The sequence below is a fragment of the Acartia tonsa genome, chromosome 2 (assembly GCF_053477335.1).
Source record: "Acartia tonsa isolate MP-2025a chromosome 2, ASM5347733v1, whole genome shotgun sequence".
Lineage (NCBI taxonomy): Eukaryota > Metazoa > Arthropoda > Copepoda > Calanoida > Acartiidae > Acartia > Acartia tonsa.
This window is the reverse complement of record NC_137261.1, coordinates 29,351,215-29,370,246: the sequence shown is the minus strand read 5'-3', so window position 1 is coordinate 29,370,246 and position 19,032 is coordinate 29,351,215. Positions and strand designations below refer to the sequence as shown.

Below are 19,032 nucleotides of genomic sequence, written 5' to 3'. Positions count from 1 at the left end.
CATTTAATCTTTGATTACGAGATGGTTGCATTACCCCCCCCCCCCCTTTAATCGTTTATTGTCTTATCCTTATAGATCCCTATGATTGTACATAATTAAGCGATTGTGCCATATTTTATTATCCGCTTTGTATATACAATACACTTTTATCCAGCAACCTTGGCCTAAAGCTTGTACTTGCTATGTACATCAAGTACAGGAAACACAGTTAGTTTCATTTGTGACAATAATGGATATCGGAAACACGTGGATATATTGACATTAGAAAAATTTGTCGTCAATTTAGCTTGCTAATATAGACCTCGTTTATTGGTAAGTGCGTTAATCCAGTTTGAGGGTAGGGGATTGGTTTAAGGGAGTGGATGGGTAGTATCATTATTTTAGCCCGCTGCGAGTTTTACTTAATTAAGGGAACATGAGAATCTGATGTAAAATCTAAGTAATAATATATCCATTACTTGTTAAGAACTATTTTGTTGGAATAATCTGGCAAATTGTGAAAATCTGTCACCAAAATTAGATATAAATATATTTGGACATTGCAAATCCCATATCAAATTATACCAGGTTGTACTCAGTTAGATCTCGGAAACCACTTGATCGATGTATGTCTACATTTCTACAATAATTAGTAAAGCTTTGTACTGTTTCTGGTCTGGTCAAGGTTTTTAGGATGTTTTTTTTGGCGGGAGACTAGGTCAATTTCCCTAAAAACAAATAGTCCCAAAATAGAACCTTTAATATCTAATAAAAAAAATAATTGTAGAGGGGAGTGCGGGTACCCCTTCCTTCGATATGGGGCGATAAGGTGTAGAATGAATCGTGCTGAGTAATAAAAAACAATTCAATGAACTATTTTTATTTTAAGGAGCAAGTTAATGAATGGACCAAGAAAATTCGTAAAGAAGGATATCAACTAGACAGACAAATTAATGCCATCAAACGGGAAGAATTAAAAGTAAGTTGACCTAAATATCTTTGATTTCAAATTGTATATGGACCACAAACGAACCTTTAATGTAAGGTTTAGTGAGTTCCGCAGGTGCTAGAAATATTTTTTTCTTAATAAAAGGGAAAGTCTTAGACATCACATGTTTCTTGAATGAAACTTCAAAAGGGACTTTGTACGAACGAGAGCAAGTTACATTCAGCACCTTCCAGCATTGATGTAAGGTGCCTCTTGGTGCGTAGCTGGAAGTAATCTTAATTGTAGCAAATTAACTTTCTCCATAGGATATAAAATAAATATTTAAAATCTTAGGTGACAAAATCCTTAAAAGATGCAGCAAAAAAAGGAGATAAGGATGTTTGTGCTATTCTGGCCAAAGAAATTGTTCATTCCAGGTAATGTTTCATTTTATCAAAAAATAGTTATAAACCTTCCAAGGACCAAGGAGAAACATATCAGTTCAGCGGTTAGCGAGATCCTTCGGTACAGTCAGACACACACAAAGATTCTGTTACTTTTACATAAGGATAAATATAAAAAAAAACAAATACAAAATTTATTCTTTTATAGATTGAAAATTGATCAAGAATGCCTTTTTTTCCTGATGTGTACTGAAACGCATCTTTCTGCCAAACAAATTAGCTGTCATCATAATAGTTAGTGTGTGTGCTAAAGTTATCATTTGTAACAGCAAGAATATTTGCTTTCTTAAAAAGATTAAAAATATAAGTATAGAAGTATAATACAGATAACTACCTGGCTCAATATAATTCAATCAAGCCTCTCAAAATAAGAATTGTGTTGCTACTTTTTATCGACAGGATTTGAAAGTATGCTGATCTTGGCAAAATATTTGATGCTAGTTTTAGATTTTAAACGTAGGTCTAAGTAAACTGGAAGCAAAGGGATGCTGGGATTCTAATAGCCCTTGCTACGATAATTATCTTGATTTAAAAGTAACAGGATCTGTGTCTTTGTGTGTGTCTGTCTGTGTGTATTGAGTTATCTCTGTAACTGCTAAACCGCTTTTGTGTTTTTAAATATAAATTCTGATTTATATTGTTTATCCCTGAATACACGAGTTTCTTGCAAAAAATCTTATTTATATAGCTTTCAGAAAATTGATTTCCCTAATATTTAAAATAGTTCAATGTATTTTTAAACTTAAACTTTACGAATAAAAATTATTCAATATAATTAGAATTTTAATGATTGGTTATAAATGAAATTATTTCTATTTGTTTTCAGGAAATCCCAAGCCAAGCTCTATACAGCAAAGGTAAGAGTTAACAATAGTTATTTATTGCAAAGTATTATACACAGCTTTCCGCGTACATAAAAATTAATATTCATGGAAAATTTCTATAATACGATGCTATACATGCTTTTTCAGTATATCTTTGGAACGGTTCTAATCCAGCGGATGTCAATCGGTTTTAAAGCCATACTGGAAAATTTTTTTTTCCTCAGTTATTTTATTCTTCATTATCCGATACTTTACAAAGTCAAATACCTAATTATTTTTTTCTTCTTTGTTTAGTCTTAAAAGAATACACTAAAAAAAGAAACCATTATTTTGAAACCTAAAGAAATATATAAGGCCGGATCTTGCATATATTCCCACTTTAGATTTTGTAACGCCTGGTCTACCTTTGATAAGTTCAACCCAAAGTTCAATATTTTTGAAGATCGTAAGCATTCTTCAAATTGTTCCCTATATCATACTGTAGTCATTGAATCGGTATCAGTTATTAAACAAACATAGGTGTACTATAGATTAGTTGGATTAGCAGTAAAGTTTTAATTTTCGATTCTATAACTAAGATTTGTTTGGATTTTGTTAGGTTTATATGCAATAAAATATAATAAGATTAAATATCATAGTTGTTTGTATAAAAGTTATGCAGAAATATTTGTTGCAACAAGACGGTAATATGTACGTAATGGCAATGAAAGCAGGGAGGAAGGGGACATTGTGCTGTTTATTACACTAGCCCCCAAAGTTTTATAATAACGTTTTCTTATTCGTTGACTGAACAACTTTGGGGACTTTTATTGAATTTGATTGGTTGGTTGATTAAGTTGAGTGTCCAAACGTTTCAACCAATAATTGTTATCTACAAAAGTGGTTATTTGTGTTGTCATTAGAGAAGTACATCAATTTATCGGCCATTGTCCCTTTAGATCCCTGCAATGATAGTGTTCAATATCAGGGAGGAATAGAACAACGACATTTCTTTTTTCTCCCATCCCTGTATTCTTGGTTGAATATGTAGATTACCTAATCAAGAAAATGAATGCATGCTTCTCAGTATGCCTGTACTTGCATTATGGGATCAGGGGAATGGTAAATGTGAACAAATTTCTATAGGCCATAATGATTGTTGACATTGATATGGGGATTTCAAACCCCCCTTTGTTTTAATTTACGAGGGCAGGTACTCTGAAACTAAGTAAGGTATGCAGATATGATTGAGTATGTCAGTAAAATTGGCGATAACTCATTTTTAGTAGCGAAGCTACTCTATAATTCACTTTGTTAGTAGCGAAGCTACTCTATAATTCACTTTGTCCGTCCGTCAGTCAGTCCGTCCGTCAGTCAGTCAGTCCGTAACGCTATGGGGGAAATGGGATTTACTCAGCTCCTATAAAAGATAGAATGCTGAAATTTTTTGACAACATTCCCATCATTAAGGAGCACAATTGACTTTAAAACATCATTGGCGTTCGGACCGATATTTAGCAGGTTTTAGGCTATTTTTATATTTTTCACATTTTTCTCCATATCTTCAGTGTTTATGGTCCGATTTTCAAAATTTTTTCAGTTACAGATATCAAAATTAAATTTCCCGTCGTTTAAAGGAACAACCATGAAGGCCAGACTGCCTTTTTAGCAGGTTTTAGGCTATTTTTATTTTTTTCACATTTTTCTCCATATCTTCAGTGTTTATGGTCCGATTTTCAAAAATTTTTCAGTTATAGATATCAAAATTAAATTTCCCGTCTTTTAAAGAAAACAATCATGACGGCCAGACTGCCTTTTTAGCAGGTTTTAGGCTGTTTTTTTATATATTTAACATTTTTCTCCATTTCTTCAGTGTTTATAGTCCGATTTTCAAAATTTTTCAGTTATAGATATCAAAATTAAATTTCCCGTCTTTTAAACAAAATAACCATGACGGCCAGACTGCCTTTTTGGCAGGTTTTAGGCTATTTTTATATATTTAACACTTTTTTTCCATATCTTCAGTGTATATGGTCCGATTTTCCAAATTTTTAAGTTAAGGATTTAAAAGTTAAATTTTTTGTCGTTTTAATAAAACTACCATGACGGCCAGACTGCCTTTTATCAGGTTTTTGGCTATTTTTATATGTTTTACATATTTCCCCATATCTTTGTTTATTTTGATGCAATTTTCAAACTTTTATGGGATATCAGTATCATAATAATTTTTCCTATTGTCATGAGCATCTTTAATATAATTTACTTTGACCATCGTCATCATGCAAAATAAAACAAGGTTTCATGTTTATATTATCCAATAAATCTATTCTTGATTTTAGTAAAAACCTTTTAAATCTACCTGTACGTATTCCCGTCAACGATTTTTTGTGCTTCGCTACTTATGGATGTTGTCATCCTTGTTTATTGATAGATTAAAAAATTGCCCAAGTAAGAGATTTAGAGATTAAACAATTTTTTTAAGTTTCTATGAATTAGATATTTTAAAACCACAAACATTTGGCTTTTTCCACTTGCATTCTGATCTTTCAACTTGAAACTTTTTTTTAATGAAAATAAAAATTATTGTTTTATCCTATCTTAATTTCTGTTAATTTAATTCACCCCTATCCCCCCCCCCTCTTCCTTGTTGTGACCATGTATGTGATTTTGCAATAGTAAGCTATTATTGTCAAGTGCTATAATTAAGTAATATAATCGATATATTACAACTTGGATGTTGCACCAGATTGTCATGTACTCTGAAAAAGTAATACTCACAGCTGGCTAAAATCATGATATCTCCTTTATACCATTCCCTCTCCTCTTACTGGATAAACGAACTGACCAACAAGTGATTTCCGGATCATGGAAAGAAAACAAAGTCATTCCTAATTAGGACAGAAGTCACTGAAAATTGGTCTAAGGAAGGCTACTTATGTCCTTCATCTAACAAAATCTAACTTAAGGGAGGTGACTTATGTCCTTTGTCTGACAAATTCTTACATTAGGAAGGCTGCTTATGTCCTTCATGTTGCAAAACTTAGCTTTTCTGTCCTTCACATAGCAAAACCTCACAAAACATAGCATTTCTGTCCTTCACATAGCAAATTCTTGCAAAACATAGCAAATTCTTGCAAAACATAGCAAATTCTTGCAAAACATAGCATTTCTGTCCTTCACATAGCAAATTCTTGCAAAACATAGCAAATTCTTGCAAAACATAGCAAATTCTTGCAAAACATAGCATTTCTGTCCTTCACATAGCAAATTCTTGCAAAACATAGCAAATTCTTGCAAAACATAGCAAATTCTTGCAAAACATAGCATTTATGTCCTTCACATAGCAAATTCTTGCAAAACATAGCAAATTCTTGCAAAACATAGCAAATTCTTGCAAAACATAGCATTTATGTCCTTCACATAGCAAATTCTTGCAAAACATAGCAAATTCTTGCAAAACATAGCAAATTCTTGCAAAACATAGCAAATTCTTGCAAAACATAGCAAATTCTTGCAAAACATAGCATTTCTGTCCTTCACATAGCAAATTCTTGCAAAACATAGCAAATTCTTGGAAAACTTAGCATTTCTGTCCTTAACATAGCATTTTGGTCCTTCACATAGCAAAATCTCAAAAAACATAGGTTTTTCTGACCTTTTTCTATCAGGAGATCAGAACTAAATCAGAACACACATAACAAGAGTTTTTACATAATACATTAAGATTATCAATTATGCATTTAACTCTGCATAAATTATGATAATTTTTTATTATTACCCCTCCCCCCCCCCCATTTAAAATCTACCCCTGCATAAATTATGATAATTTATGCTGAGTTAAATGTACTGTTTGAACTTCTATCTAACAGGATATGAGAACTTAATCAGAACACACAACACAGAACATGGGAAGGAGGTTGAGGAGCATTTTATGCAGCCTAAATTCCACTATGCTATGCCACTTTTCCTAAAAGGCGTCACAGCTGGCCTCTTTTGTGTCCATCATATGACATGGGAGGTGGTGCCATGTAGGAAAAGTGGCATTGCATTCTTGGGAATTTAGACTGCATAAAATGCTCCTCAACCTCCTTCCCATGTCATATGATGGACTGAAAAGGGGCCAGCTATGACGCCTTTTAGGCCCAAGAATGCAATGCCACTTTTCCTACATGGCACCATAGTTGGCCTCTTTTGTGTGTTCTGATTAAGTTCTCATATCCTGTTAGATAGAAGTTCAAACAGTACATTTAACTCAGCATAAATTATCATAATTTATGCAGGGGTAGATTTTAAATGGGGGGGGGGGGAGGGGTAATAATAAAAAATTATCATAATTTATGCAGGGGTAGATTTTAAATGGGGGGGGGGGAGGGGTAATAATAAAAAATTATCATAATTTATGCAGAGTTAAATGCATAATTGATAATCTTAATGTTTTATGTAAAAACTCTTGTTATGTGTGTTCTGATTTAGTTCTGATCTCCTGATAGAAAAAGGTCAGAAAAACCTATGTTTTGTGAGATTTTGCTATGTGAAGGACCAAAATGCTATGTTAAGGACAGAAATGCTAAGTTTTCCAAGAATTTGCTATGTTTTGCAAGAATTTGCTATGTGAAGGACAGAAATGCTATGTTTTGCAAGAATTTGCTATGTTTTGCAAGAATTTGCTATGTGAAGGACATAAATGCTATGTTTTGCAAGAATTTGCTATGTTTTGCAAGAATTTGCTATGTTTTGCAAGAATTTGCTATGTGAAGGACATAAATGCTATGTTTTGCAAGAATTTGCTATGTTTTGCAAGAATTTGCTATGTGAAGGACATAAATGCTATGTTTTGCAAGAGTTTGCTATGTTTTGCAAGAATTTGCTATGTGAAGGACATAAATGCTATGTTTTGCAAGAATTTGCTATGTTTTGCAAGAATTTGCTATGTGAAGGACATAAATGCTATGTTTTGCAAGAATTTGCTATGTGAAGGACATAAATGCTATGTTTTGCAAGAATTTGCTATGTGAAGGACAGATAAACTATTTTATGCAAGATTTTGCCATGTGAAGGACCAAAAAGCTAGGTTTTGTGTGGTGAAGGGAGGCTACTTATGTCCTCCATCTTGCAAAATCTTTGTTAAGGGAGGCAAGTTATGCCCTTCATCTAACAAATTCTCACATAAGGGAAGCTACTTATGTCCTTCCTAGGAAGGTGACTTCTGTCCTAATTAAGGAATGACTTTGTTTTCTTTCCATGATCCTGATTTCCTTATTATCAAGGTAAATGGACGACAAATTTTCCCATGTCAATACATCCACGTATATCATATATCCATTGCTACTTCCCAGAGATAAATAGCCAACAAAAGCATCCTGCAGTTGCAATACATAGCAACCTTATCTATATCTAATTATTCAGTCAACAATTCAAATTATTTGGCTTCACATCATTTTAACGTTCAAACTTTTCCTATGTTTTATCAACTACTCTAGCAGTTTGTTTGAGATTTTGTTTTATCTCAGCCGCCTGTTTCAATAAATGTTTGATCGCTATTGATATAATTAAAGGGAAAATTAACTATGGATCAATGCCTTAAAATCATATTTTCGTTTGATCTGTTATTGCATATTTCTCTTTTTAATACCTAAGTAGTTTTCTTACATTTTAAAAGTGTTTTTTTATTCCATTTTAAACATTTTTCATTTTTTCATATAATTTGTTTGAATTATCTGTGATAAGTAGTAAATTATCTAAATTGTTCTATTAATTGTTTATTTCATGAAATAAGACTTCTTTCCATGCATCTTTGATACACAAGAAATGGGATAAAACTATTTTTATGTATTTTTTTAATGCAAAATTGTAGGTAATGTTTCATTGTATAAAAAGTTTTTACTGTTTACCCAAACTTAGGAATGTTAGTGTAGTACACTGACACAGATTTGGTTCTTAAAAAATAATGTTGGATTGGTTTAGGGACTTTTGTTCAACCTAACCCGCTGCTAACCTTTTTTGGGACAAAGTTAAATGAAGATTTTTGTAAAAAGTAATTTAATTGATTTTCCTATTCCTAAAATTTTAGTGGTCAAACAATAGAATTCATTCTGTTGAATAATCCTTATAAAGTAAAATATCTCTGCCTGTCTTTACGGAACTAGTTCACCGCTGAACCGAAATGTTTCTCTTTTATAAAGTAGCCTTTCAAAGGACATGGGAAGGTTTATTTGGGGTAGGGTGCTACCACCAGCCCAAGAGATTCGTTCCAAGAAAAAAATCCCCCTCCCCACCCTCAAAAAAAAAATATATTTATTAGATTTTCTTTTTAAAATTAAAAAGTGGGGGGGGGGGTTGGTCATCTTTCCTTCTCCCCCCAAAAACTAAAAACTAATTTGAAAAATTTGAGTGGAAGAGGGGGAGGTTCGAATTCAACCCACATGTTTTCTAAGTGATATCCATTCTATGAGTTGGATTCTACCTTAAAATTTATTTGTTTTTTGTTATCTATATTCTATACCCATGTCCTGAGTATAATATTGGGTAAAACTTTGTTTAATCAAACCAACACCTCTCCCAACCTTCTTTCTGACTCAAATAAAACTTTATTCAAGTTCCGGTTTAACAAGTATTTCCTTTTCATTCAAAAAAATTTTATGTCAATTTTTATCATTATTTATATTTTGTTGTTTAATAAGGATGAATAATGTTCATTATCGTTTTAATCAGCTGTGAACTGATTAATTCTACAAGAAATAATATTAGGTGTGTATTATCTAAACTACAAAGTAGAACGATATCTTTCCTTCTGTCTGTCTGTCCGTTTGAAGCTTAAGATCTCAGTAACCGCTGAACCAACCAGGATCTATTCTTCTTGGAATATAGATACTGGTCTTGTGAAAGAGAGGCAAAGGAAATAGATATGATTATTATCTACATTTTATTTGCCCGCCCAGTTATGTGAATTATAGCTAGAGCCAAAGTATAATGTGTACTCAATAAATCTACTTTTTATTCCACCCCCCCTCTACCCCTCTCTACCCTTCATTGTTTTTATTTAAACAGGAGAAATAGTTGCTTCTTGCACAAATGGATCGACTTAAAATCCCCAAAAACAATCAAATACTAACAAGATTTTTTCCTATATGTACTACATATTATTTAGCACAGCGTCCAGTGGCACTTGAGTTGCTGGGGCTTGTATTAGACCCTTCTTTTTTTATCTCATGGGGGGGGTCCATTTTTTCTAGGGGTGATTTCTCTTGGGAGAGTGATGGTGTCCTCACCTAAAACACTTATAAACTTCTCAGGACCTATGAGATGCCACATTGTAAAGGAGAACCATATCGGTTCAGCGGTTAGCGACATCTTTCCGTACAGACAGACAAAAAGACAGAACTTGTTACTTTTATATAAGGATTAAAAGGTACACTACAAGCATACCATTGTTTGGGAATAAAAACACAATTTTAATGAAATAGGTAATATTTTATTTAAGCATTGCAATTTCTGGTCATTCAGTGGACATATCACTTTAGTATATTTTCAACAAGAAAATAATCAAATACTTTATTAAAGTCTAGAAAGCATAAATGGATGCTCTTCTTTTACCCTATCTCTTTGTTTCTAAATAGATACTGCTGAGTTGGTTTGTATTTAAGCCATAGGCATTAGTTTACTAGTAAAAAGGATAATTTATTTCCTTTCTGAGAAAATTGCAATTAAAATTCTTTTTATTTTGAAACTATGTCTTTATCATATATTAAAATACCTTTTATGTCTCTAAAACTCTTAAAAACTATTTGGATCTTCAGAAAAAAATATTTTCTCTAAACATTGCTCAAAGCAAACAGAAATTATACAAAAAGTTTAAGCAGATAAAACGATTCTTTAGTGATCTACATTTAAAGTAGAAAAGTGCTAGTCATAAAAAGATTTGTATGGGGAAGAACGAAATTTGCTACTGTTATAGGTCTACTCATGTACAAATATAACTAGGTACCCGAAACATGGATAAATATTTTGACAAATTATAACATACCATCAAAAATTAAGTGTACTAGGCCATTTAATTGTTTAACTTTGAAATTATGGACGGCCAGACAGACAGTCATAGTAATAGTTAGTGGAATCTTCTCAAAAAAATTCCCATGCAGTTTTCAGAAAGAAGTCAAATAAATCATATGTTTCTGTCAGTGGTTTGAATAGTCATACGGACTAAGTTAAAAAAAGTATATTTGTCATGGGATTCTTTACAAGAATTTTCAGATTTTTTGCAGCTGGGTAATTCTGAATCTTAGTCTTCTAGGTAGTAGAAGGGTGACACAGAAGGGGTGTAAATTTTCCATCCTAGTTGAATTTCTAACCCCCTATCCTTCTTTATTTAGTGTAAATATGGGATATTTCCTTCAAATACAAAGTTTATATTTAGAAACAAAATAGAAATTTTTAAAAAGCTCTTTCATTGTTTTTTTTTTTATCTAACTCATTGTCTTTTTGTGTTAAAATAGTTATTTATCGCATCGTATTATAGACGGCTTTCTGCGAATATATAAAAATGAAAAATTATAAGATTAAAACAGGGTTTACAAAACTGGTATTTAAATTATTATTTTTATTATAATATTCGTATAATATGATACAATTGATGATTTTTTAGTATAACTGAAAATTGGTTATTATTAAAATTATTTTAAGATTTACTTCTCTGTCCGGTGCCACAAAAATCCTCTAAAAGATTCCACAATTTCAATTTTAGTTGAAGAGAAAATTTTATTCAGTGGACGATTAAGTTGGGACCAATTGTTAACAAAATTCACAATGGCGCACAAAGAACAGTGGCATTTTACTGGAGTTAAGAAAAGAAAAACTTAGTTTTGCCAACTAATGCTAATTTAAATTTTGATTGGATGGTTCTTTTTTATAATTTTCACTTTAAAAAACACATTAGTTTAAGCTCATTGTAGTTCGTCTTTTGTTCTTTAGATTGTAGTTTTATTCCCTACCATTTTGTTCAACTGTGAAGGGAAAAATGATAGATAGATAGAATAAATTGGCTTAATATTATCAATTTCTACCATATATTGATTAAGTGTGTATTAAAATTGTCATAAAATGAAAATATTAATTTTCCTCCATCATAAAATCTACAAGACTTATGAAGGATATTTCTTTAAAGATATTAAAACTTTTTAAAGTTTTCAAATGAATTGTTGTCAATAGGTGTTACAAAGTTTGATGCTATCATAATATCAAGGATATTCAGCTGCTTAATGTTAGACAAGCAGGTTTGCAACCTCTCAGTAAATAGCTAATGGATAGGCTAATCTAGATCAAGTTGGGTTATTCAATGTTTTTTTAGTTAGTTTAGGCTAGCCCCTTGCAGACCCTCGGAGTTGCGCTTCTGATCGTCGTCGGGAGGGTGATTGGTTCGAATCGTCTTAGATTACTACATTTATATTGTGAGTAGTGGGAAATTCCTTGGCTCAAAACAGTTGCAACTCATTTCCACATTGCCATGCACAGTTAGTTCTTCCAAACAAAGTTCGTACAATCAAAGAGTTGGTTGTCTATTTGATGTTACTTAATCTAATACATGGGTGTTTGAAACGAATAGGAGATTGGCTTCCATTAGTTATCATTGGTTGTTGGACCTGACGTTAAAGTGGCATGGACAGGTATATATGACGAAGTATAGGTAGCCCTTGCAGTGGTTAAGCTACAGAAAGGATTATATCCCCTTGTGAGCTATAAATGAGTGCAATTAAATTGGGAAGAATTGTTGAACTGTTGAAAGATATGTATGTTGTAAGGGGGGGGGGGGGTTGCCTGTATCATTATTCAGAGAATTTATCCCCCCCCCCCCCAAAGGAAAGGTTAGATTTGATAAGGAAACACGATACAAAATATTTTGGTATATTTCAATCTTTTGTGGCTAACCCACCCTTAAGGACAACTTAACTAAATGAAGTTTATCCCGACCAAATATATTGAATTGAGAGATAAATTCTAGTAACAAGGGAACCAAAAGTTTGACAGTACAAAATAGATATGGATTATACGTGGATATTATTGTCGTCAATTTAGGTTGCTAATATGGAACTCATTTATTTGTCAGTTCGTTAATCCAGTAGAAGGAGAGGGGATGTGTTAAAGGGGCGGATGGGGGTTAACGTTATTTTAGCCCGCTGCGAGTTTAGAAAACATGAAAATATGGTGTAACATCCAAATAATAATATATCCATTGATATTTCTCATTCAAGTTTAAAATTCTGTATCGTTTGTTAATACATGTAAGTACAATTTTTATTGCCTACCCAATTTATTAATGTTTAGGTATAAATTGTTTACTATAATTTTATACTACTAAACCTATAATAAACCATTATCAAATATTTGAGACTTAACAGCTAGGAGACGAAATTAAGAATATCTTTATTTGTATTCTCTTCTACTTTATTTGTCTCTACATAAAAGCCCAATAGTATGAGTCTTGGCTTATTAATATTTCTGTTAATATTTTTTTCTATTTTAGGCAAACTTGAATTCCGTCCAGTTACAAATGAAAGGCCAGCTAGCTACTCTGAAGGTAAAACCTTTTTTATAATTTTTGTATCAGGGAAATATCCCAAAAAAATGCTAAAAACGGTGCTTTCAGTCAAAGTGCTTAGCGAGCATATTTTTTTTATGATTACATAACTATTGCACTAACCGAAGTGTTTTACATCTAAATATGAATAGTGGGCTAAAATGTCAAATGAAATATGAGAGAAAGAGTAGGTAAAAGGGAGGAGAAATAGAAATTGACAGGGAATTATGGATAGTTAATGACACAAAACCTGGAAACAATTTAGAAAGGATTTATATAGAGTATCCCACCAGAACTATTGTAGTATGATTTCCAGTATGTCTTCGTAACCGATTAATAATATCCGCTGGATCAGAACCGGTTTTCAGCCACCCTGAAAAATTATGTATGTGAGATTAATAACTATCATTTATTCCCAATAAGATAAAAAAAAGCATATGTATATATAACACCGGCACAAGCAGTTATTTGCCTATACAAGCCACTTGACGCGGAATTTAAGCAAAAAACAGCCAATAGTGGAAGCTTTTTACGGTATTGACCAACACTTGAATTCAATCATCGTGACAAAACTACATCATTTTTAGTAGCGTAGGTACTCTATAATTCACTTTGTCTGTCTTCCGTCAGTCTATGGGGGAAATCAGATATAATCAGCTGCTATTAAAGCTAATTCTATAACATTTTTCAACATTTACATCAATTTTAGGTTTATTTCGATTTTTACATATTTTTTTCTGCTGCTCTTGAAGTTGATTTCCAGTTTTTTTAAAGATTATTTTTATCTAAAGAGCATCCATTTTAAAACTTAATTTGTCTGCCAGTCCATGGTTAATGCAATAAAAGACATATGCATATTTTTTTGAAGGTTTCGTGATATTTTATCAATGTTAATATATCCTTTTAATGTCCTTTCTTTTTATATGACCACTCAACATTTGCTTTTTTCACTTTGTCCGTTTTTTTTGCTTTTGGATGTTAAGTTCCTTTTTATGTTTACAAATACAAATAAAGTTGCTCAATAATATCGATTCCTTTACACAAAAATATCTAAGTTTGGATAGTAATTTTCAATTTCATTTAAAGGAAAAATAAAGACACGCAATCCCTATATCTGTGACTGAAATGGATGTAGAATATACGTGGATATTATGACAGGGGAAAATTTGTCGTAAATTCAGATTGCTAACATGGACATCGGTTATTGGTCAGTTGGTTCATTCAGTACGAGGGAATGGGATTTGGTAAAGGGGGTGAATGGGGGTAATTGTTATTTTAACTCGCTGCAAGTTTCACTTTATTAGAGAACATGAAAATCTGGTGTAAGATCCAAGTAATAATATATCCATTAGAGTGAGTAGCCTCACCTGAATTGTTTCAATATGTTTATTGTATGCAAACTGGAATGATGCCCAATTAAATGAATGGGATTCGAGGCTCTCAAGGGATACAGGGATTATTCAATCAAGTTAAATAAAATATTTTAACTCTGAATTTGTTGGTAAACGACTATTGTGAATTTTACCTTGACAATCAAATAAGTATAGGTTTATTTTTTCTTTGCTTGATTTGAACTAGGTACGCAGTTCTGTGTGAAGTTCATTGTTCTTAATTATTTTCATACAAAGTATTTTTTAAGTATTATTTTATTGGTAAGGTTAGAAAATTATCCAATTTTGTTGGTAAAATAGGTAACTTGGCTGTGACTTGTTGAAAAGAAATACGGTTTTAGTTTTGCCACGGATTGTTCCAATATATGACAGCCGTGATTAGATTTATGTCCTAAATCTGATAAATTTTCAGCTGCAGATTGCTAAAAATTCATAGGATTGTCCAAATGCAGCCGCACAGGTCTAATTATAACATTTAAATAAGTTTTTTATTCTTTTAATATTCGTGAAAGTTGTCTGTAATACGAAGCTGTTCATGATTTTAAAGAATAGCTCTAAACCCGTATTAATCCAGCGGATATTTATCGGTTTCGAATCCATACTGAAAATTTAATTCCACCAATTAATTATTAATTTTCAAACACTAAATCTTCTTAAACTGAGTTTGATGGTCCCACTTTTAATCTAATTTTTACAATTTATAATAACTTTTATTCCTGTGGCTTACCTCTCTCATTCTCTCTCTCACACACTTTGTCCCTTTTCATATTCAAATTTGAATGCTCATCAAAATAAAGTTTGTAGAAATCTGGGAAAATGAATAATACAAACAAACATACAGTTCCATAACCAGTAATTCAATTGGCTTCTCATAATTCTCACCACATAATACAAATTTTAATTCTTTTCACTCAAGAGAGGGCTTTAAAATTTCCCATTGTTCAGCCTAATATGCCTATTATACCTAGGTATGTTTTTAAAATGCAAAATTGTTTTAACTTACCCCATTCATAATTTTGCATTAATAGTAAATATTCAGTGGAGTAGGGCAAAGTCGAAATTATTATGCTTATAAAACAGTTTACATAGTATGAAATTAGATGCTTAGTTGCATTGTTGATGTATAGATACATAAAATACATTTCGTTGTTATCCAGGGATCTAAATTGATAAGACAATGGCCGATAAATTGATGTAGCACAATGGTAGCACACAAAATTATCCCTTCTGTAGATTAAAATTAGTATTTTAAGCGTTTTAACACCAAACTTAGTAAATCAAAATTCAGTAAAAGTCCCCAAAATTGTTAAGCCAACAAATAAGAAAACGTTATTGTAATATTTTGGGGACTTTAATATTAAACAGATCATTGTCCTCTCTTTCTCTGGTTGTTATCATATTTTAACAATGAAGATTATCCAAGAGATAACTTCTTACAATTTGAAAGTTTTTTTTATTATATTTTAATGAGTATGGGAATGAAAATAGGCAGCATACCAAAAAAAACAATATTATTTTTATTTCAGGTAGGAAGAATGATTAATATTAATCAAATACTTACTTGGAATGATTTTGGAATTTAAATATATATCATAAAAACACATGTTTTCAAACAGAAAAATACTTCTCATAAATATTTAAATCATGATAAAAATGAAATGCTATGGGGTACATTTCATTCCTAAAGTCATTTTAGAATAAAGGGGGGGGGGGCGAAAGTGACGCTTTTTGAAACCAAAACTAAGAGTCAACAAAGGAACTCAACTAAAAAAAGGGTTACAGGTCTGAGATTTTGCATGGCAGTTGCTTTATAGGGGTACAATATGGAACTGTGAAGAAACGGCGGCGCAACCGCCGAAAACCGCCGTTTCCCGACGTAATTTTTGTTGCCTTTTCTCGGCGGTTTTCGGCGGTTGCGCCGCCGTTTATTCACATTTCCATATTGTACCCCTATAAAGCAACTGCCATGCAAAATGTCAGACCTGTAACTCTTTTTTTAGTTGAGTTCCTTTGACTTTTAGTTTTGGTTTCAAAAAGTGTCACTTTCGCCCCCCCCCTTTTTTATACCATCCTAAATAATATATTAGTGTAGTTATTTTATATTGTATTTTGTCAAGGCTGAATTCAGATAGAAACAATTTCTCATATTTAATATTTTGTCTCTCATATTGTTTTGGAAAATAAGACTATACAAACAAATATTTTTCATGGTTTGGTCAAAACAACAAAAGTTTATCATAAATAGCTCAGCAACTATGAGTTATATTAAATTAAAATGAATCGAAAAAGGAGGATGTGCATAAGTCCCATTTGGGCAGGGGGGGGGGGGTTTACTCGAGAACCCTTAGTGCTAGAGGGAGCTAATTTTGGATTTAAGCTTCTATAGGGCCAAAGTTACTTTTAAAATTATCGTCGACCCCCCACCCCCCCCAAAAAAATTTTTTATTTGGGGGGGGGGGGGGTGGAAATTTTTTTTATTGAATTTCTCGCCGAATTAGGCAATTTGGAATCATTTGAGACCATGTTATTTTTTTCAAAAATTTTTCCCCTTATAACCAACCCTGCGGGGGGACTTGGTCATTTTTTTCAGATTCTCGTTTATCAAGGTATATCTTAAATTCAGTGCCTCTCCTAAGGTTTTAAAGATATTGAGACAAAACCTTTTGAGGTAGATCAGTAAAAAAATATTTGAATAAAAAATGGCGGCGGTTTTTTCAGATTCTCGTTTATCAAGGTATATCTTAAATTCAGTGCCTCTCCTAAGGTTTTAAAGATATTGAGACAAAACCTTTTGAGGTAGATCAGTAAAAAAATATTTGAATAAAAAATGGCGGCGGTACCGCCGCTCCCGCCATCCACCGCTGTCCACCGCCATTTTCCGCCGCCTCTGCCAAAGTTTTTTTATTGCATTTCTCGCCGAATTAGGCAATTTGGAATCATTTGAGACCATGTTATTTTTTTCCAAAATTTTTCCCCTTATAACCAACCCTGCGGATTCAGTGCCTCTCCTAAGCTTTTAAAGATATTGAGACAAAACCTTTTGAGGTAGATCAGTAAAAAATATTTGAATAAAAAATGGCGGCGTTACCGCCGCTCCCGCCGTCCACCGCCATTTTCCACCGCCAAAGTTTTTTTTATTGCATTTCTTGCCGAATTAGGCAATTTGGAATCATTTGAGACCATGTTATTTTTTTCAAAAAATTTTCCCATTATAACCAACCCTGCGGGGGGACTTTTATTTTGGGTGCTACTCCCTTAGTTTTAGAGATAATTGGGTGAAATCTTTTGGGCTGGGAAAAAAAATGGCGGTGGTACCACCGCTCCCGCCGTCCACCGCCATTTTCCGCTGCCCACAGGACAACTTGTAAGGGGAAAAATGTTGGAAAAAAATAATATGGTCTCAAATGATTCCAAATTGCCTAATTCGGCGAGAAATGCAATAAAAAAAATTTTGGCGGTGGAGGCGGAAAATGGCGGAGGACGGCGGGAGCGGCGGTACCGCCGCCATTTTTTATTCAAATATTTTTTACTGACCTACCTCAAAAGATTTTGTTTCAATATCTTTAAAAGCTTAGGAGAGGCACTGAATTTAAGATATACCTTGATAAACGAGAATTTGAAAAAAATGACTAAGTCCCCCCGCAGGGTTGGTTATAAGGGGAAAAATTTTTGAAAAAAATAACATGGTCTCAAATGATTCCAAATTGCCTAATTCGGCGAGAAATGCAATAAAAAAAATTTCGGGGGGTCGACGATAATTTTAAAAGTAACTTTGGCCCTATAGAAGCTTAAATCCAAAATTAGCTCCCTCTAGCACTAAGGGTTCTCGAGTAAACCCCCCCCCCCCCCTGCCCAAATGGGACTTATGCACATCCTCCTTTTGTATTTCATTTATTTACTGTTTATATACTATGAGTTTTGTCAATATTAAGAACACTTAGACTTAAAAATAGCTTTTGACTGGAAGCTTACTTACACTTTTACGGATTTTTAACACAACCTACCACCTCCTTTTTAATTCCAGTCTTTTTATGTATCTTTTTTTATCAGCCCTTTCCACTTTTTGCTTGAAAGCAAAGATCTCCTTCCCTTATAGTTGTGAGCTGCACAGGACAATAATAACTGTAATAATAACCAAGGAAATGAGTTTGTAAGGTGCTAATAAAGACCAGTGGTGTGGATCCAAAACTTTTTCAATTTGATTCATATTTGAGATGAGTAATCATGATGCCGTTTAAAGCCAGATAATAAAATAGAAAATTTTGTATATTAGACATTTCTTTGATACTATACACTCTGAACAAGAAATTATAGAACTAGCTTATGTTAAATAAGACATACATTCATAAGATCAGTGATTCAAATGGCTCTGTTTAAAAGCACTAGTTTGTCTGTTGGTCTGCCAGTCATTCGACATACTATGAATATTAGACAATATAAAAATCAGAGAAGGGTTTCGTGATTTTTTCTCTCCAATGTATATTATTATTCTTGATTTTAGCAAATTTTTGAAATACTTAAATCTACTTTTCAGTATTCCCATCTATGAATAATTGGTGCTTCGCTACTTATTGATATTATCATCCTTGTTTTTTTTTGTTGTGAGCCGCATCTCTTATGAGGGAAGTGGCTGAGATTTGATGTGAAATTAGAATTTATGGTAAGTTGGTGCAGATCTACACCCAACCTAGGATGCATTAAGATCCAGGGATAGGGAAACAACTTTGAAAACAAAAAAGTGATCATTTATAGAATACCTAGGTATACTAAAATGATAGGAGAAATAAAACATAACCTTTTTTGTCTATCATTATAATTAGATTATTTTTTCCAATAAAATACCTACTCCACTTCCATATTCGTTTTTAACGAAATAATATGAACTATCGAAGAAAAA

The 19,032-nt window shown here is 32.6% G+C and overlaps 1 protein-coding gene across 8 annotated transcripts in view; it reads left to right on the top strand.

Annotated features, from left to right (window-relative positions):
- Vps24 (vacuolar protein sorting 24) overlaps positions 1-19,032 on the top strand; it is a 33,104-nt gene that overhangs the window by 1,881 nt on the left and 12,191 nt on the right. For all 8 annotated transcript variants that reach the window (XR_013876511.1, XR_013876509.1, XR_013876510.1 and 5 more), the window contains exons 2-5: positions 869-958; positions 1,262-1,344; positions 2,198-2,228; positions 12,691-12,744. Coding sequence is in view for 2 of the 8 variants with exons in the window: in XM_080150327.1 (XP_080006453.1) it covers positions 869-958; positions 1,262-1,344; positions 2,198-2,228; positions 12,691-12,744 (258 nt within the window). In the remaining 6 variants the exon portion in view is untranslated. The remainder of the gene's footprint in view (positions 1-868; positions 959-1,261; positions 1,345-2,197; positions 2,229-12,690; positions 12,745-19,032) is intronic.